The following is a 22011-nucleotide window of genomic DNA, read 5'->3' on the forward strand; positions in this document are numbered from 1 at the left end:
TAAAATTTTGGATCCATATCTTTCATATTCGCATAATCCCATGTGAACACATCATAAAATTCCCTCAAGAGGGCTATCAGTTCAATGCAAAATTTAGTCGTAAACAATGTGTTGATTTTGACTGGTTTAGATGCTCCATCCTCTCCAAGATATATCGTATCCAAAGCATCTTCTTGCACTCACATGACTCGGCTCATGTGTTCTTCAAACTCTCTCTCCTACTGCAAAAGATCTTGCAAATCCATATTCATTGCTACTTGCTGGGACTCAGTCACATCCTCCGAAACTATGCTGACTACACCCGCCAGAAGACACTGATGCATGTAACTTCCCATAATGCCCTCCACATCGATGGTGAAGATAGGAACTAACTCTAGATTTGCTTTGAGAAAGGCTTCCTCCTCATCATCCTCTAATCCATCTACCATGTTCACCATCTCGACCAACACAGGTCTTACTACATCCACCAAAGGTGCCGCCACTCCCATTGTGACCTGCACTTCCTTCTTTCCTCTCCACACTGAAATCATACGTTCTGCTCCCAATTTTGCTTGACCTTTGCTTGCCGGCAACCAAGGTCTACCCAATAGGATGCTATACTTTGGTGTTGCGGCTTCCATGTTGAGCACCACGAATGAAATGCCTGCCACTTCTAGAACAACGGCCCATAAGATTTCAAGTGGTCAAACTCGGTGTTGATCTGCCATGCAGACTAAGAATGGCACCAGCTCCCAGGACATCCGTCCCATTTCTTGGTAGGTCTTCAAAGTGATGATGTTGACCCTCGAACCACCATCTACCAGCACCTGAGCAAAAGTCTACCCTTGTGCCTTTGCGGATATCATCGAAATTCTCATGTCGTTCAAAGGAACTGCCAGTACTGGGCAAGAATCAGCTTGGCATAGATCCACCTCTTCTAATTCGGACTCCATGTGAAGGGAGTGCAATAATTGTCGGTGGAATCCTAGAACCAGGTTAAGTAATCTTCCCAATGAGATCTCGATCGGTTCCTCCATAATGCATTCCAACCCCGACTCCCTTTGCGGAGAATTTGCTCGCCTCTTGGCTTGGTTTGCTACCAACAATGGAGTTGCTTCAATCACCTTCGGACCATTCCCTGGTAAGTGAAGTTTGAACTTGGCTTGTGCCTCTGCATCTGGTTGGACAACTGGTTCCACGAACTGCACCTTATGTGCTTCACTAGGCATCATTGCGGACTTTGCCAGTTGCATCAATGATGGCTCCTCCATCACCAACTCGTGGACTTGGCGTCGTACCTGTTCCTGGGCTGTGGCCAATCTAGTAGTTTGTCGCCTTTCTTGGGAGCCGGCCCCCACAACTTGGTACCAGCACGAGTGATTATGCTAATCTCTGGGCACACCAACGGATCATCATCAACAATGTGTACCATCGAAGTGCTGGGCATTTTCTTTGTCATCTTTTGCCAATCCCATCCTTGAGCATCCAGGTGTTCATTCTGCCAATGGCCTTTGCCCAAGCAAAATAGGTAGGTTTTCGGTCGATTTTGACCATGACCTCTGCCTCCGTGTCCGCGTCCGCGTTTGCCGACCACCGCCACCCCTGCCTCATTGGAATGACTATTGTGGTTGGAACAATTGTTGCTGTGGTTGAAACGATTGTTGTGGTTGCTCTTCTTGCACAGAAGACGTAGCTACATCCTGTTGCTGACCAACCACTCTCTGGCCGTGCCCATTATAGTGGCATCCCATTGTGTTGTGTGTATTAGTGAAGCAAAACGCACACCAATTTGCGTTAAGAGCACACTTGACTTCGGAGTGACAAGGATTGCGGCAGTGAGTGCACCAAATACCTTTCAATCCTTTAGGTACTTATCCTTCTCCAAAAGCCACTGGTGTGCCCTTGCCCCCTTTAGAGGCTGTTCGGGTCTTTGTCTCCGTTTTCAAGTTAGGTTCCTCCGAACTAGTACCTTCAAAGCTTTCTTCAGAGCTAGTTCCATCCGAATCTTCATCACTATCATTTGACTTCTTAGATTTTGGCATTTTCTTCTTGGTTTTACTTCTCGCGGATTTGTGGTTCTTGGATGTCCTCCCATGTAGCGACTCCCCTACTCACACTGCTTGCACTTGACTGTCATGAGCGTTGTCTATGTCCAATCCACTGTGGCCAACGCCATCCGTAGATCTCGTGATAGCCTCAAAATGAAGTAGTCATTGAGTACCTCCTGAGCATGTCATTCCCCAGCTGGCACACGTTGCATGAGTAAGTTGAATTTGGATGCATAATTTTCCACATCTGAATCTCCCTGATCCAAGCGTCGCAATCTATCTAGAGTTTGCGGAATCATTTTTTCCCAATGAAACTGTCTGAAGAATGCTTCGCGGACCCCATGATATGTGGTGAAGTAATCCACTGCGTACTCTGCGAACCATCATCCAACCTTGCCTACTAAAGTTGACTCAAAATCCGCCTCCTGTTGGAGTGGTGCCACGAGTGGCAGATTGTTGACCTCATACACCTTCTCAAATTACCGGACATGAGAATCCGAGCCATCTGACTTTTGCCCCACAAACTTAGCATACTTGACTTGGCCCGCCACCATCACAGCACCTCCAACGTTTGGGGCTCCTCCTCCTCTAGACGGCCCTCCTTGACCGAAGAGATTGCGAGAAGCAGCCAAAACCGTTGTTGGAGATAAAGATGCACTTAGCACCCCCAACGTGCATCAAGCGAGACCTACACCCGCAGCCTTGGCGGTGAAACTGAATGACAAAGCGGACTCTTACGCCAATCAACTCCTCCCAAAGATCCTTGTAGAATGATGTCTCCATGCTCGGGATCACTATTACGTCACCGCAGCGCGTCGTTGGTGTCAAGGGATCAGGAGGTCCTTCTGAACGTGTGCGTATGCATGCCTACTAGGAAGAGAACAACCACAAAATTCGCTGCCATGACCACCGGATGAGGTTCTTCACTAGAATTTCTACACTTGCTCAACCGTAAGTAGGGTGTTGGGGATCGGATCACATCCGATGGAGTTCATCTTGAAATCCACGGATGTGCCTCCCTACCGCGTAGCAACCTCCTCCCGAATCTCCACCGGAGTGAGTGCAATTGCGTGCAAACCTCCATGTGAAGTGCCTCCGCAATGACGGCAAGGAATGGATGGCATGAGCACGCCCAAAACACCTTTCTGGAAGCCAATCAATCGCCAGATTGCGAATCCCTTGCGTGATGGTAAGAATGCACATTGTGATTGCCAATGTGTAGCGTCATAACTACATGCAAATGCTACAAGAAACAAAGATAAATGATACGTGCAACATCTACGGGAAAGGAATATAGAGAATGCAATAGAGACAAAACACCGAAGAACTCTGTATTTCAAAGCAATTGCTCACACAACAACTGTGTACAGAACAACATCGGAATGCTAGTAATAGCATGCATACAAAAACCGTCTAACGATTAGGGAAGTGGCTGTTGAAGACTCAACCACTAGGAGAACTGAACCACCAATCCTTGCGGCTATCCTTGTGGCTAACCTACCCTTGCACACCCCTCAGAGTCACTGCTGCTAACCCGCATGGTTATGCAATAACACTATGTCTCTATGAGGACTCAGGGAGGCTACCAGGACTAATGCAGAGCATGCAAGGTACGATTCCCATTGCCCAGCTCAAAGTTTGGCCTACCTAACCCGTTGTGACGATTGTTCCTTCCTCCGGATTAACTATGTGTAAATACCTGTCGAGATCCTCCACCCTAGCTTCTAGCACTGCACCTCGGCTCCCAACGAACAAATACACAGGCTCATGAGAGCTCGTCTATCCATAGTCAAAACAGTGCTACGATCTATTGAATCATCTCTGACTGGCTCTAATACCAATGATGTGTCTCAAAGGGCTTTTTCACTGTGCAATTCCACCCAACCATGACATACTAGAGTGCTCCCTTCAGTTTCCTCTCTTTCCTTTGTGGAGCCTCTCTCTAGAAGTCTCCCCCATGCCCAGTGCATGCCATGTGGACTCCTTATGATGCCAACTGTCATTTCCAAGGCCCTTACCCTTTTAACCTCTCTTAGTGTCCCTCTGAATGCTAGCTCTATATTTCCTAGGCATTAATCTGCATGTCCACTGTTGCACTATCAAGCCCTCTTGGTCTCTCGCCTCATATTTGTGCAATTATGGTTGATGTAACAATTCTATGGTAGCATTTAAGCTTGCTAACATTTATATATCTATCCATTTTAACCGCATCTAATGTCGAGATTCGACATGACCCTTGTGGAGAGAGTTTCACAATCTGAAATAAGGATCCACACCATGATATTCTAATTTGTGTTTAGTATTCCTTACACTATATAATAATGCAAGGTCTCCATCTCTATGGTCCTTGTTCTTTAGATTGCAGTCAAACCATATCTTATGTTTTAACTTCTCAACTTTTATATCATATTCTATGATTAATCTAGTCTTGTGTGATAGTGGAAGTGAGAGAGGGAGAGAGAGAGGAGTGCACATGATATAGCTACTTGCATAGTACTAAGTGTATTGACAATGAACATGAAGATATACATGTGAACCCCTTAGGGTTAGGGTTAGGGTTTTCCCCTATGCCCTATGTAGATGGTGCAATTTACACCATCCTTAACACCCCCTCTTAAATTGACCTCAGTATGACTCGAGTGATATATATCCAAGATTTACTCTTATACATTTTGAATTGGTTACACTCATAATGAAAAAGTGGTTCTGAGGTTGAAGCCGAAACAAAAAAAAAGACGGGTGAAAACTAAAAAATAGAGTAGTCAAAACTCCAAGACATCAAATGTGCCATCTCTAAATAACTTTATATTCACACAAGGCTTTTAGGATAGTGGCATGACATAAAGCACAGCGGGAGCCTCACAAACTGTGGGTCCTTATAATATTGAAGGCCTTCCCACAGTTCCTCCTACAATCGATCCATCTTCTGAATGACCATCTCCTCAATGAGAGGGCTTGTGCCTTGATGGAAGCAAGGGCTTGATGCCTTAACAGCACAAGGGCTTGCGCTCTCTCTCGCGAAAACTCTCTCAATGGAAAATGCCTTGCGAAAGAGGGGCTTAACACTCAAGAAGGGGCTGGGAGCACTTGGTGCTCTAATTAGAGCACCATGATAGCGGAAGTGAGAGAGGGAGAGAGAGAGGAGTGCACATAATATAGCTACCTATACACTAAGTGTATTGACAATGAACATGAAGATATACATGTGAACCCCTTAGGGTTAAGGTTAAGGTTAGTGTTTGCCCCTATGCCCTATGGAGATGGTGCAATTTGCACCATCCTTAACATTGTGAAGCTTGTCAAGCTCTACAAAGCCTTTTCGGTATGGCTTCATGGGATAACCTCTCCCTGATTGCCACTCGTAGGCTGGGCACCACAAATTCCATAGGCATCATTGATTCTAATGCACATGCAAGACTAAAAGGGTTACAATTTGTTGCAGCCTTGTATGCTATGCTATATGCCCAAAATAGAGAAGGAGAAGAGGTAGATCCATAGGATGCCAAGCACTTCTAGCCGAGCTTCCGAGTTTAGTTGATGCCCATATAGTGACTCGCTCACAATAGCAAGCTATTGATGAAGAAGGGTCCACCTCACCCATGGGTGATCTCAATTGGAAGGCCCAAAGGTAGATTGCCTCCCAAATCATTCAGGAATTGAAGGGGAAAGCTCTAGCAGTCAGGAAATAACAATTTTTGAAGGGGATTCAATTCTTGAAATGAAAAAAGCATGGGAAATTTTCCAACAGATGAAGGCCAGTCTCACTATAGCGGAATTGTTCAAGATTGCACCTTATTGCAAGGATTTTCTATTGCAACAACTTCAAAATGGAGAACCCATTGTCAAGATTGTGGATTCATTGGTTACTATTCCAATCATTGATACCTCAATGGTAGATGACCTAGCTCTGGTGATTATTTTTAAAATAAAAAAGTAGAAGGTTTTAGGAGTCATTGTGGATGGTGGTTCTAGAGTCAACATCATTTCAATAGATGTGGTGAATAAGTTGCAGTTGAAGAATATGAAGCCATCCCCATTCCGAGTTTGAATGGTTGATCAAAGGCCCATGGAACCTATAGGTGTGCCTTCTGATGTTGTTCTTAATATTGGTTCTAACCATTATACAATTATCCAAATGGAAGAAAAATGCATAATATCCTATATTGTTAAAAAAACCCTAGTTGAAAAGTGCCAAGGGTGTTGCATGACTAGGACCCTAAGATGATGACAATCAAAGAAAGAGGTAAGGAAATTCAAATTCCAATCAACCTACTTATGGTACCCAAGATTTGCAAACCTCAAGATCTAGAAGTGAAGAATCAGTTTCTAAGCTTCAAATCCTACCAGTAGGAGAGCTTGGCATATTCCAAATAGCCACTAATCTCAATATAAGATTAAGGAAGAAGAGATGCTTACACCACAACACTTGTATCCTAGTAATTTCACCAAATATATGGTTGGGGAAAGAGGTATTGCTGACCCTCAACTCACAATTACTCGGTTAGGCTCTAAGCAGTTTCTTCCAAAGCCAACTCAAGAATTAAATATGGGATCAGAACATAAGCCTAAAATATTAGTCATCAGTGCTTATGTGGTCGATGATTATTTAACGAAAGTTAAGGATCTTTTATAAGGGTGTTTTTGCATGAAGTTGTACAAATTTGAAAGGAGTTCCTGCAAAAATTTGCCAACATAAGATTCCCTTGATCCCCGATGCCAAACCTTATACGTGCAAAATAAGCAACCAAAATATTTCATTTGCAATCAATGCCTTTTAAACAACATTCAGTATTAACTTATGGTGGTGAAAGGTTCCCTATCTCATATTAAGGTTTAAATATATGTATCTTTGCTAGTGTAAGAGCAATCAAGTGCTTCGAAAGGGAGGCTCTCCTACACTCTCTAAATGATATATGAAGGCTTTCCTTTGTTTTGGTGAACGTTGGGCAGAGGAGTCCGCGGTGCCATGTAAGAATGCCTTGCATTGGATAGTGTACAAAAGCCACCAAGATATGATACTAGTTTTATAACAGCATCAATGTTAAACAACTACCCTCAATATCACAAGCATGTGATCAAACATAGGAGTTTATTTCCTTATACAAGTAAGGATATTCAAATATTCATTAAATCATGACCAATTCAATCAAGACTTTTTAATGTGCCCCTTCAACTAAAGTATGTTTAATAATATATATCTTCTTATGCCTTTAATAAAATTCGTATTAAAACTTATTTAATGTTAAAGTTGCTCCTATGGTCACCTTTTCAAATTGTGCAAATAAAATTTACGTCATTCATGATTATGTTTCCAAAGGAATTTGGAAGTAGCATGTGGCACACATGCATGTGGGTGTGCAAGTGCACACATTTACACTACAAAACGTTAGGTGTCTTGACTTGTCAGCTCAAGTGGAGATCCTGTTGGTTAAGCACTAAGATTAGTTAATAGAAGGAGGGGGTTTTATATACGCTTTCCAATTACAATTAAAGCATGTGTCATCTTATTTCCTTTTGCATAACATTTTGTCATGCTACCCTTCATTTGGATGCTTCGATATAAAAGATTCCATTTTTGGATTGTACGAATTCCTATGCAGATTCTCTTGAAATTTATAATTCTGTCGTTATTAAGCTCGATGTATTTGGACATAGTATCACTTTTAAATCCCAAAGAACCATTATTCTCTCGGATAAGTATCAATATTCTTTAGAGATAGTAGACAATATTCAATGGCCATATTTGCTTGTCATGTAGAACATGGACATTGCAATGGTGAAAAGCTAGACCTACCACTACCAAACCAAGGTGCAAACAACCATTCATGGTGGTAAGTGGTCAATGGTGTTAGGCATGAGCTAGATGGAAACTCACTCATTTTCGGAGATAAAGGTATATAGTTTGCCATGTCGGCATTTTGTACTCTAGATGTAAATTACACCTTTTCTTGCTTGGTTGCTTTGCATGCAAAATTTTGCTTGTCATATGTAATGATTTGATGAGTATATAAAATTTTGCTTGTCATGTAATGATTTTGATGAGTGTATTGAGGTTTACCCCTTGCATAGATAAAAAGGGTGGCAAATCACTTGTTTTCACAAGAGGAGGGTGGAAAATGGAGTGATCTTAATTTGGGTTGAAGGAATGGTGATCCTAGGTGCTTGCTGTACAGCTATGGAAGACCCCTCTAATTCAAGTGCAATGGGTACATAATAATGTCTCAATCATTTTCTTGTGGGGAAAAAAGCCCATTATTGTGACATGTCACACTACTAGGGTCATATGGCCTTTGAGGATGCTTCCTAGATGGTTTAAAACAAAACTATTTTGTAGCTCTTTTTGTTCTCTCTCGTGAAAATTGAAGGCAATGCTCGTGTATCTATGGCCAACTCCAAAGGGTTGGGCCGTTGTTGGATTCGAGGGCATGTAAAGATCAAGAACCAAAAGGCAGGTATATACGGAAACCGTATAATAGAGGTGGGAACGTATTATACGTCGTCGTCTTCTAAATTCTAATGTGTTTTCTTGTTAAAGCTTAGCTTCCGCCATAGCCGAGCTTCCCGTCACACCATCTCGAGCTCCTCTTATACCTCCATCCCCGAGACCCTTTGAGTCGTTGGATTTTCCTTTCCTATCACACTCGTAAGCCCTCTATGACGTGCTTCCTCTGTCCATCCATCTCTCATCTCATAGCTACCCTGTTGCACATCTTTTTCCCGACAGATCAGTATGGATGCCATTCTCAGTAGCGAACAACTCACGGTTCATCCTCTGTCCGGGAATCATCCCACTAATCTTCAGCTCGCAATGGCACGGAGATCAGCCTCACTAAGACAGAACTCTAGAGTTGTTCGGGGACGGTACTGTGCCTCAGTTGAGAACAACCATGGAACAGACCGATCGAAAAACTTTGTAGCAGGCACCCTGCCCAGAAAACCCGCAGCAAGCTGGGCGCTAACGCTCTTCAAATTATCTCGGAAAATCGTATGGTCTACTGAGGAGCACGATAGTAAACCTGCAGATCAGCTCAGTGCCGTATCGGCTGCTTTGTCCAGACGTCTTCAGTCGCACTCCAAATGTAGTAAAGAAGAAGCTTGCATGGAAGAGCAGACAGAAGCGCACACTTTTCCTTCAGAACATGAGCTTTTAAGTGATACCGAATTTATCACTTCGCGATGCGCAAAATTTACGGCCGAGAAAGCAAGGATGCTAAGACAAGAATTAAGAAGCACAGAGACCTGGCACGATTTTATGTACCACTCCCCGATAGCTTCAAGACTGGCTGCTCCTGATAATTAGCGTCCTCTTGTAGCGGTTTACATTGTATAAAAAGTAAGGGTGCTATGCGCTTATACTAGATTGCTTAAACTATACCTACATGATAGGTGGAGGCTCGAGAATATCTTCCGGCTTGTACTTCCAGTTCAGAACGACGATCTATGCACTACCTATTGCTGTAAGGATATGAAGTAACTCAGATTACCCGATCGTTGTAAATACCTCTCATTGAAATTTGACTCGTTTAGACAATATGTACCCATCTTGTAAAATTGTAGCTTCAAAAGGGAAGACATTTCAAAAGGTGCAATAAAGTTTGTACAAAGCCGTGCTGCTTCTGTGACCTATTTTTGTTTTTGTTGGACCAGTAGATTAATTGTAAACATAATTATTATTTTTCAGTTCACCATAGGAATCGTAGTGTAACAGAATGCAGGGTAACACCAATACAAAGATGGGGAAATGAATACCAGAAATGAAGTGTAGATTTGCCAGGTGATGGTCGCGCAGTTGGCCGCCTCTTGCTGTGGCGTTGGATTCTTGTGTCACATTTATAGAGTCTAATTTTTCGTTTTAAAATAAATTTATATTAATGCCTTCAAAAGCCAACCATACAAATCAACTATTCTGATCATGGAAGCAAAAACATGAAAACTGGCTATCATCCAGCTCAGCTAGTTGCCTCTGAAATCTTTAGAATAGGTGCTAACAACTAGGGTGGTGAACTATAGAACCAGCGAATGCCTTCCTAGGGAAATAATAGAAGACACCTGCAGGACAAGCCTTGCAGAAACACGTGCGGCTCTCGGTGGGCACCCAAGGTCCCATTGTCCCTTGCTCCTGTATGGTGCACAAGGTGTAGATGATATCTTGCCAGATGGCAACATGAGTGTTGCTGCTGGGACCTCTTGACCATTCATCACCAGACTGCAATGGGCTACCCAAATGTTCTAGGCAGTGATGCATCATTTGGGACACACACTATCCTTTGTAGAAGATATCGGCTGCTGACGAGAGTGGGGATTCACGACCTAATGCTCAGTTTGATCCTGAAAGGGGGAGATAAAGTACATTTGACAGTGGTCCTAGACCATGTTTCTGGATATTGCCTACATGATCTTAGCCAAGATCTTGAGTTTGCGGGTGCCGCCCCATCTGCCTGACATCATCCATGATACTTAAGTGGGCTCTGTTCTAGGAACACATCATCTTAGACAACACTTCATTTTTTGTGAGGCGTAGATTGGGCCCAATAGGAGTCCGAACCTATAGCAGTCCACTTCTTGTATCTCGAGAAGGCTTACAATAGGGTGGAGGGCTTTTTTTGAAGGGTGCCATGAGGAGGATGGGCTTCTCGAACAGATGGCTAGGGGTGTTTGCAAGCCATGAAGAGGCCGGGCCCTACTCCCTAAGACGCTCTATGGAAGCTAGATCCCATCTTAAAGATCTCTCTTGCTCCTACAAAGACTGTCATCGCTGAAGTGCTTGTGTCTAAAGCTCCTCACTGCTCCTCTAGATCGCGTCTGCTACCCAACATGCCAAGCCATCCCGATGGCAGCTATCCGGCTCTAAGTGCATCACGATTGGGAATGACCTGATAGTGCTGTCCTTGCCAAAATACCTGTGGCTACCCCTCTATGCATCTCCTAATTCCATGTAGAATCTGTCCAGTCTCTCAAGCAATCGATCATGCCATGGTTCGCGGTAGTCTGGAGAACTCTGCCTCCCTTCAGGAGTCACCACCACTTACTGTGAGGAGTGACTGCTCTCAGGTATTGCGCTCGGCTCTAGGAGGCTCCACGTTGCTCATGCTCCTCACTCTAGATTGTTGAAGTCGTCTCCAACAATCCATTAGTCGACATCTGAGAGGCTCTCTGTGAGCCATCTCCAGAAAGCGGATCGCTGTTGCCGACAAATGGGGGTGTAAAGATTCAAGATCTTGGTCCTGAAGTCTCCCATTCTCAGTCCAATCCATGCCTTTCGCCCTCCAATAAGCTCTCCCTGGTCAAACACATCCAGGGCGAAAGACCGAGCCACTAAAATACAACACCCCCACTCTTGCCCACTGTTGGGGACCAAACCTCTGGTCCTCTCCCCAGGAAGAGACGGGGCTGTCGTTTGATCTGCGGCTGAGAACTAGTGCTCCTTAATCAACAAGATATCTACTGTTAATCCCTTGCAACTCCGTCATTGCAACTCCTGATGCAGATCAAATACTAGGTTGGTGACGTCAACCATGAAGGCCATGCACTTTCCTGCCCAAGACGGTCCAACTCATGGGGAAGGGGGTGGGCAAACAAGGCTTTCCTATGTGTGAAAGCATGTGTAACAATCCTGGACTTGTGTGATTTTGGTGGAAGCCTGGATGCCTAATAGTACCTATTTGTGTGGCGGCGTGTTGAATCTACCTTTAGTGCCCACCGCATTAGAAAAGAAATCTTCACGCCGATAGCTAGTGTGTGATCTGCCTGAGTCGCTTCTCAGGTCCTGAACGGATTACTGCCACTTCAAGACCTGGGCCTTGTTTGTCCCAAAAGAAAGCTAGCTAGATAGTAGCATTGTGGGCGTGTGTCATCTCCCCCTGCTGCCCCAACCACTCCATTATTTGCTTCCTCATCAACACGTCAAAGAGGATGGGGGTCCTCTCTTGTGGATGCGAAGTCGAAGCCCCAAAATGAGCGGAATGCAAAAGGAAGCCCCTGTTCGGGTCTGTAAAATCAGGACTGATGTGTCCAAAGCAATGGGGTAGTCACCTAAACACCAAGATGGTTCCAAGGCCCCAATGGTCGAAACTCTTGTGGAAGGGGCTGGCTGAGGCTTCTGCCCCAGAGTCTGAGAGAACGAAGAAGACTCATGTGCTAGCCCTGAAGGAGTCGAGCCCCAATCCTGTGAGGCGGCAGTTTGGGCTTGAGAGAAAGAAGCTGTGCTCTGGCCCGCTGGCTTGGGAGAGGTGGGCACTGAGCAGCTAGCGAGGTTGGGGGGGAGGGAGACTGAGATTGCAAGAGGGGGGGACTGCAAGAGGAAGAGATTACAGCAGGGGCACCTCTCTTGAGCATGAGCCTGGAGTAGACTAGTGAGCTGACTGCTATCGGCATGAGATCGAAGAAAACCTTGCCCTTAGGTGTCTAAGGTTCTCCTATGTGGCCTCCCTCTGCTTGCTCCTCCTTGGCCAAGGGAGCTGGTGAGAATCTCATGCTTACTTGCTGATGTTGTCATTCCCGGCGTCTTTGATTCTTCGCAACTCTTTTACCCAGTTTCCTTTGGTCCACCTGATTCCAAGCCCCCTCAGAAGGCTCAGCCCACGGGGTTTGCATCTCATGCTGCTGTCTATTTATACGAGGTAGTTTGTCTGCATGGCCCTCCTGCTAACTTGAGCAAGGTTGCAGCTGAGTGGCAACTAGACTAGTACTGCGAGGGCAGGCTCTTGCCAATGCTGCTGTCTATTTATACGAGGTAGTTTGTCTGCATGGCCCTCCTGCTAACTTGAGCAAGGTTGCAGCTGAGTGGCAACTAGACTAGTACTGCGAGGGCAGGCTCTTGCCAATTGTCCCATCTGTTTGCATCAAAGCTATAGCCTTGGTAATCTTGAGATCTCAACCTTGTGACAGAACTCGCCCCCGTCCAGGGTCTCAAGAAGGATCTCCTCTTGTAGGGACTTTGGGTACTGTTGAGGAACCGCTAGAAGCGAAGATGCTGTAGTCAAAGACTCCAACATTGTACCAAAAGACCCTCTGATGGAAGATAGAATGGAACGATACTCCCTTGGGAGGCTGGGAAAATAAAGCATCATGGGAAAGCATGGCACATAATGTGTCGAAGATCTTGTCAACTGTGAAGCTGCCTATTTTCGAATATCATCATAGTCAAAAGTATGTATATCTGTGGACCTCTAGTATTGTTTGAGCATTTGATGCAAAGTTGATAAACCTTGACCAAGATCTAGCAATCACTTTATACATCAATGATGCCTGACAATGATTCGAGAGACTTTTCATGAGTTTCTGTAGTACTATGAGCTTTGAACGTGCAACTTAAGGTGTTCTATCTGACTGCACAAGGAGAATTTCGGTCCTGACTCCTCAATGCAAAACTGGCGTGGATAGATCTGGAATTCCTGGTGGTTGAGAGAGATTAAGACAACAATAAGGAATTACTATTTGCAGATGACTTATTTGTGCTGCATGGAATGGATGAGGTAGTAGTCGAGGGCAGAATCCAAATCAAACCCATCACAAGGTCTGCCATGTGGACAACTAGCTAATTGGCTCACACATGGGCTGTCTTGTGCGTGGACTGTAGCAGCAAGTATAGCTACCATATGGGCAGTATATGGGCCGCCCATAGGCAGCATGAAGAATAGCAAGAGATATGCCACATAGGCAGCAAGATCTGCATCAAAGGCTAGAAGATCTACAGAGAAAGGTGTGTCATAATGAAAGGGAAGATTAGCCCAATGTTGGTGGGGAAATAGACTAGCAGTAGAGGGTAGTGGAGAAGAGCTCATGTGTGGGCAGGAAATGCTGAGCATGGAGGCCAAACAATGGCATGTCTGAGCAGATGTATAGGTCAGTCATCAGTTTATAGGTCAGATACATACAATAGTTTGAGGGGGTTTGTAGGGACCTATACACTGTTTTGGGCACTGCATATTGAGAGAGCCTAAATTAAACCTGTAGGTGGTCTGCACTCTTCCCTTTGGCCCATCCTTAGCCTGCCTTTAACCGCTGCTCAAGGGGAAGGGCGCAGCCACCATCTAACACGTGGACCCGAAAGAGGGGTCATTATGACCCTCCCAATGGCCATTTCAGCCAGTTTTGGTTTGTGTGTGAACATAAGTGGGTGACCAGGAATAGCCTGCGTAATTGAAGCAATATTAAGCACCTCTGTTGCCCAATGAGATAACAAAAAAAGCATCTCCCTAAGCTTGGAAAGTCCGTGGAAGAAACTCAGTAAACACGAGGCACAAGATTTTGAGAGCATCAACGGAATGGACTAGATAATTGTGGTCCATGACGTCCACAGAAGTTTCGTTTGAGGGACATGGAGTGCATCTTCAGGATGAATCATTTTATGCGTTGCATTTAATTGAGCTCAGAAACATGCCTGAACTCAACTGAAGATGTAACAAACAGAGCATCCAACAGTTAATCATAAGACATACATGGGGTGCGAAACGCCCCCGCCCACCTTTCTGGTACTGGCTGATGGTCTTGAAACCGTGCAATGTTCACTAAAATTCGGCAAGCTATTTTATGCAATTGCAATTTCTAAAATATACCTATGAGTTTCATTTTTGCAATCCCAATACTTGCAAAATATTTTATGATTGAGGGGTATTTTGGCTTCATAACTTGAGAACTAGTGTGCGAGTACACAAGTTCTATGTTAGCATTGAAGGTCCCTTTTTTTGGGCCTCAGACTCCCTTCTTTCTAGCCGCCTCTAGGTCAGCTCTTTAGGCTGCTATCCTGGCAGGCCACCAACTGTAGGTTGGTTACCACTCGTGCCTGTTGTGTGCCTGCTGACCCGCCGCATGGCAGGTGTTTTTATGGCTGACTGCAACCTCATCAACTACTCTTCGTCATCCTTGTCTTGGAGATACCCCAAAGCTTGTGGAACGTAAGGATTAGGCCATGCAACAATAGGCTTGCATAATCCACTTAAGTAGAAGCCTCAATTGCATGGCACTTTTGTGACAACGATAATTGTGGGGATGGTCAAAAGCTCTTTGTGTGAAATCTTGGGGCACTTACTTGGAAGTACTTACAATCTTTTCTTGATCATGGGTCTACCCGCTACCTGCTTGTAGAAGTAGTGCCTATTGGCTTGCTTCAGCATTGGGATTCAATTTCAGTTAACAAGTTAGCTAGAATCTATGGCAAAAATCAGTTCATTTTGAGCAATTTCAAGTCATAAATGAAGACCACGAAGCTTTGTGAGATGGCCATATTAATGTGAAGGACAAAGAACACCCTTATCTATTAAAAATGTGTGGCCAAAAAAAAAAAAGGAGCCTTGTCTTCGAGCCTGTGGAACCAAATCCCCGAGGGTCAGAGTTGGTGGGTCCTCAATCCTTGTCTCACTTTCTGACACCATCTTTGCCACTCTGACACTTTTGACACATATCTCTATAAAAGGCAAGTTGGTTCTCTATCTCTGAGACCATATGTGGTGTTGAAGTTTCTCAATAGCATTGGACCAATTATGCATGCTTATAGTGTGACTATGCATGGTAACCACGTGGCCAAATGTCCACAAGATCATGTTGAGTACATCTCACAATGCTCTAGTGGTCTCCACTTTGCCTCATCTTTCCCATCCTAATAAATCCTTCGTCTTAACTTGCTAAGCTATTGAAGAATAATGGAAACCTATCTTCTTTAATAGGATTAAGAGCATCCCATTTATTAATAGTTGACAAGAGAAGATCCTAGACGCTACTATTGGAAAAAGAGCAATGAGTGGTGTCTTAATTGATGTGCAACCCGACCATAAAAAGCACTCAAAGAACCTCTGTTAAACTCTATTCAAGGGAAGACCCTAGGCGCTACTGTTGGAAAAAGACTAATGAATGGTTTCTTAACTGATTTGGACCCTGACCACAAAAAGCACTCAAAGAAGCTCTCTTAGACTCTATTCAATAGAATAAGCACTTGATTAGACAAGAAAAGACACTTTCATTACTCCAGAAAGGGAGGAGGGGAAAATCCCTCCATATAAGAGTGTATACGCCAAGATGAATCATCTACTATAACAGCTGAAAGTTGAGTACCCTTTCCAAAACCTTCTATTAAAGTGATGGGTCACTAATATAGGCTGTCCAAGGGCCTGTCAGGTCAAGACATAGATTGATATACAAGCTTCATTTCATCTAAGGGAGCCTCCAATTAGGTGGCCTCCAATTAGGGTAGGTCTGTAAGACCCCCTACAATTAAGGGTTTGACTCCTAGAAAGGGGGAAGCCTCCAATGTCAGCTAATGAGCTGAATTTCTAGAATGTTTTTACCTGCCACTTCATCACAACATGGAGTACCTACCATTACATTGGTCTAATTAGAACCATCAATATAGACACATGGCAAGGCCTCCATTACAAGTGGGTCCATTGAGGAATTTTGTAGCTAGGCAACAATACCATCTAAATTGTCAAGTAACCTTTATCGTCCCAACGACTTATTCAACCGTGCCTACATCTAGCTAAGGACTTATTTTAAGACCGTATAAGTTTGGAAATTGCACAATCTCCGCTCCTAGCCATAGTGACCATATGAAATCATGAATCAAATGATGGATCCACATCACGAATCCACATTGCTAGCCCTCATATGAGAGAGAGAGAGAGAGAGAGAGAGAGTTTCTTAAAAGACTTCAAAAGATCAAAGGGTCTATGACACTGAAGAACTTGATACAATGAGATGAGGGGGTGGGGCCTCTAAAAGAGAATCAACATCCATGATGAATACAAAAATGAGCCATAAGTTTAACGATACAGAAATCCTTGAACTCATGGCTGGTAGCACTGTGATGTTCAGCTACAAGATTGTGGACATCTCAAGCCTAAGAGGGGGTCCATGATGTACAGGGTTGTGGTGGCATCAAACCTGTGATAGAGCATTGATGGCTATCGGTATGTGTGGTCCACTGTGGTCTCCTAGCTATGGCCTTGTGGTGAACAAGTGTCACTATCACTCCCATTGGAGGTGTGCCTAAGCTAGCAATAGCAAGCATGGAGGGCATGTCTCCTAGTGTGACTCTTACCTCAACATGTGTTACGTCAACCATAATCCCAAAACCGTCCGATGTGGTTATGGTGAAGCGGGAAACCAGAGGGCTTGACGGTGCTTGGTTGATGGGAACCTAGAGGGTCGGGGACTAGGAACTATCCTAGGCCTAGGCAAGAATGGGGAGTGCAATGTTAAGGCCTAGAGGACAGAAAGGTATTAAGGTCCTTTATGGACATGTGGCACTCAGGTGGGCTCCAAGTGGCAAACACTGGGTTCAGGGGAGATTTCTAAAGACAAGCTCCACAAAAGGAAGAAAAAGAAAGGGAACTCGAGAGAGGGTTCACGTATGGATGCAAGGAAGCACTCTAGGAATCGAGGCTAGGTGGTGAATCTAAGAGAGCCCTCATTTGTGGTCTTGTTACATTGGTATCAGTGATTTTGTTGTTGGGGTGGTACTTGTACAAAAAGGTTGACCAGTGGCTTTTAAAAGAAAAAAGTTAGATAGTGCTCAACGGAATTACTTGGCATTTGCAAAGGAATTATATGCTATAGTCTATGTTTTAAAAAAGTGGAGGCACTATTTATATGGTGCAGAGGTGGATATTCAAGGTTATCAGGATGCCTTGGATTTCCAAATCATGCATCTCGACCGAACAGATGTAGTGCTTGGTCAAGAATGGCTGTATAGTCTTGGGCATAGCTTACAGCGGAGTTATCTTAATAACTCCATTATGTTTGAAAAAGAGGGTAGAGTCTTCTAGATTCAAGATGAACATGATGTGCCTAACTCTCCTCTTATTTGTTCGATGGAATTGGAACGACTATTACACCAAGAAGAATGCAAGGTATATCTCTGTGAACTTACCTTTATTGGTGATTTTATGTCTTTTGCGTCGGAAAGAAGTAATATTTTTTTGAATAATGTTAAAAAGTATAAATCTTCGTTCAATGATTTGATATTTGAATTTAAAGATGTTTTCCTGTCTGATTTACCTGATGATTTACCTCCTAAGAGAGTAGTAGATCATAAAATAGATTTAATTCCTGGATCTACCCCTGTTTGTAAACCCCCTTATAGGCTTAGTCAAACGGAAGAACGTGAGGTCGAAAGATAGTTAACGGAATACCTTAAGAAGGGCCAAATCCAACCAAGTAGCTCACCTTGGTCTGCACCAATTTTATTGGTAAAGAAAAGGGATGGTACTATGTGTTTATGCATAGATTACCAAGCACTAAATAAAATCACCATAAAAAATAAGTATCCTTTGCCTCACATTGATGAGCTCTTTGATCAATTGCAAGGGGTGAAATATTTTACTAAAACTGATTTAAGATCAGGATATCACCAAGTACGAATTAGGGAAGAGGATGTCCCTAAGACATCATTTTGTACTAGTATGGACATTATCAATGTAAAGTAATGCAATTTGGATTAACAAATGCTCCAGCAACCTTCATGACACTTATGAATAGTGTCTTAAGGCCATATCTAGGAAAATTTGCTATAGTAGTTTTAGATGATATCCTTATTTATAGTAAAACAAAAAAAAAAGCATTTGGAACATTTGCAAAAAGTGTTTCAGTTGCTTATAGATAATTCACTCTTTGCTAAAGAATACAAATGTGAGTTCTTTGCAAAAGAAGTGAAATACTTGGAACATATAATATCCCAAGAAGGGGTTCGTATGGACCCTAACAAAGTAAGGGCCATATTGGAATGGCCACATCCTACAAATCTAGAAGAATTACGGATATTCTTAGGTTTGTCAGGATTCTATAGGAGATTCATCCAGGATTACTCTAGGATTGATGTTCCGATGACGGACCAACTTAAGGGGAAGGGAAGCACCTTCATATTGGATGAACCTCAAAACAGAAGTTTGTTGGCTCTTTCCCACGGCTTTCGCAGCAGGAAGAGCAAGGTATTCTCAGTATGCAGGGTTCCGAGGATTTTTGTCACCTACAGATATATCAGGGTTGTCGTTTGTAGTATACGTGTAGCTTAGGATCTCGAGTCGTGTTCCGGTGAGAGACGTAGGCTTAAGTGTGGTAAGCAAACAGGTTGAGGTCATCAAGGCTTTCGTCTTCATTGGGGGTTGCAAGGTTTAGGAGGAGTTTAAGGGTTAGAAGGAGGTTCCAGGGTTTAGAAGGAGATTCCAAGGTTTAGAAGAAGTTCCAGAGTTAGAAGAGGTCCAAGGTTTAGAGAGAGGTTCTAGAGTTTAGAAGAGGTTCCAAGGTTAAGGGTAGAGTACATGGTGGAGAACTCGTCTCTCTTGTAGATCATGGAGGTTAAGGGTTGAGGAACTAAGGGTTTAGGGGGAGCATAGGAGTGGGAGAGGAAGAAGGTGTAAGAGCATGGGGGAAACAAGAGAGAGGAGGGAAGAGGAGGAGGAGGAGGAGGAGGGAGAAAGAGGAGGGAGAAGGAGGAAGGAGGAGGAGGAGGGAGGAGCAGGAGGAGGAGGAGGGAGAAGGAGGAGGGAGGAGGAGGAGGGAGTTAGGAGCAGGAGGGAGGAGGAGAAGAAAGGAGGGAGGAGGAGGAGGAGGAGGGAGGAGGAGAGGGAGAGGATGGGTTGCAAGGTTGGAGGAGAGGGGAGGAGGAGTTACAAGGTTAGGACATGCTTTTGGACGTGGAGTGCAAGGAAGCATGGACACTTGAGACAATTGCTTGGAATACTAAAGTAAAACTCAACACAATGCCCCAAAGAGTATGGGCCTCATTCCATTATGGGGTATTTATACAAGTTGGAGAGCTTCTCCCTCTGCATGTAGGAATTGTAAGACATTCTCTCTCTACATGTAGAACTTACATATAGAAGTTGCATGTAGGAGTTGCATGTAAATGTAGGAGTTGCATGTAGAACTTGCATATAGAACTCGCATGTAGGAGTTACATGTAGGAGTTGCATGTAGAACTCGCATGTAGAACTCGCATGTAGGAGTTGCATGTAGAACTCCCATGTAGAACTCGCATGTAGGAGTTGCATGGAGAACTCGCATGTAGAACTCGCATGTAGGAGTTGCATGTAGGAATAGTATGTAGAACTTGCATGTAGACATGCAAGTTGGATTTCTAAGAGGGATTATTTCTAGCCTTACACAAGCTGAGCTTTGCCGCTACTCTACACACACATTTTCTGTTCTACCTAAGTCCATGTTGGCACAGAGACAACATACTCCCGAATCCATTTGATTACCCGTCCTCGGGTTATGGCTTATTTTGATTTTAGAGTTGGGATGCCATGTGCGTAACCTAATGATTGTTGAGCTTGTGGCATGCAAGTCATTCCTGCTATAATGCTTTTGCACCATACAATTTGTGGTCTGTAGTTAGGAAGCTTATCTCCTCTTAAGGAGGAGTAGATGGCTGTGAATTTCAGAGTGGATCTCGTTGCTGAGGTTGTGGACTCTACCATCGAATCTTCTTGGGAAGAGGTTTGACGGGGGTCTTGTTGTTGAGGCTGGCATTTCTTGCTATCTTGCATACATGTTGGATGTGATTGCACCCATATCATTGAGCTTGTATATAAGTTTTATGCAAGTCTGATATTTTTTCATATAGGCTACGGCTGTGATGTTTGGCGGGGGTCTCGTTGTTGAGGCTGCAGACTCTTTTGCCAATTCATCTCAAGTTTTGGCATAGCTTCTTGTCCTGCTTGTGAATTCATTGCATGCTTTGAGAGTATGGAATGAAAGGGTGTGATACTATTATTGATGCAATATATTATGTGCCTATGCAAAATCGTGTGACTCCACGTGATGTGTCTAACTATATGCTTATTTGTGGGATTTAATAGGGAAACTAAGACTCAATCAGACCTAATACGAAATTGATTAGGTCTTCCTAAATGTGCAAAAACGTGCATATGCCAGTGAGTGCGTGTAACAATCTAGTGCAAACTATATGTGCAAAAATGTGCATATGCTAGTGAGTGCTCATGATACAATCTAATCCTAACTAAGGAAGACTTGGTTTCCCAAATCTTTGTTTTTGTTGGGGATGGCTTGCGTGTTGAAGTAGTAGCACTTTAGTCGGCTCCCATTTATTGTTGTGTTGAATTGGACTCCATCCAATGTTTTTAGCAGCACAGCTCCGATGGGATTCATCTTTCGTACCCGGTATGGTCCTTGACCTAGATACTTTAGTTTCCCCTTGTGTACTTTGGCATTGTATAACAAGACTAAGTCACCTTCCTTGATGTCTTTAGCTTTAAGATTTCTGTCAAACCATGCCTTTCTTCTGCATTTTTCTATTGTCATGGCATGGTAGGCGACTAGTCTTGTTTTTGTATGCTTCTCCAACTGATAAAGTCTTTCTTTCAAGGATTCATGGTCTCCCATGCATTCCTGTACTGCTATACGTAGGCTTGGTATTACAAATTCTAGTGGGACCACAGCTTCAAGGCCGTACAACAATTGAAAAGGTGTGTTCCCTGTATTGACCTTGAGTGTGGTTCTGTATGCCCATAAGGCTGCATTTAGTTTCTTTGCCCAATCAGAACACTGTGGTTCTACTACCTTGGTGAGGATAATGCATATTATTTTGTTGGTAGATTTAGCCTATCCATTCCCTTGGGGGTAGTAGGGTGTGCTTTTTCTATGGATTACCATAAAGCCAGACAAGAGTTCTTGGATTACCTCATTGAGAAAATGTGTGCCTCTATCCGACACAATTTCAATGGGGCATCCGAATCGGGTGATCACATTTTCATATAAGAATTTTGCTGTGCTTCAGCCCATTTTGTAAAGTAATCAGTGGCCACAATGATGTAGCATGCCTGTGTTCCTTTTGTTGCTGGATGGATGGGACCCACATAGTCAATCCCACATTTTTCAAATGGTTTTTTGTGCAACAACTGTTGTTAGGGGATTGAAGTCTTTGTTTGTGGTTTAGTAGTCCATTGGCATACATCACAGCCTTTTACATATTCATAGGCATCTACCCATAGTGTGGCCACCAGTAGCCTGCGAGGAGAACTTTTCTTGC

General features: G+C 43.7%; 1 protein-coding gene across 1 annotated transcript; it reads left to right on the top strand.

The window, feature by feature from the left end:
- Nucleotides 1–8568: 8568 nt before the first annotated feature.
- LOC147882714 (uncharacterized) lies at nucleotides 8569–9558 on the top strand. The gene has a single exon (XM_087400995.1). It carries the CDS (start codon nucleotides 8758–8760, stop codon nucleotides 9325–9327), a length of 570 nt encoding a protein of 189 aa, XP_087257121.1. The 5' UTR covers nucleotides 8569–8757; the 3' UTR covers nucleotides 9328–9558.
- The last annotated feature ends 12453 nt before the right edge of the window (nucleotides 9559–22011 follow it).

Source organism: Dipteris shenzhenensis, chromosome 29 (genome assembly GCF_047967505.1).
Source record: "Dipteris shenzhenensis isolate YYH24624 ecotype China chromosome 29, Dip_SZ_1.0, whole genome shotgun sequence".
Lineage (NCBI taxonomy): Eukaryota > Viridiplantae > Streptophyta > Polypodiopsida > Gleicheniales > Dipteridaceae > Dipteris > Dipteris shenzhenensis.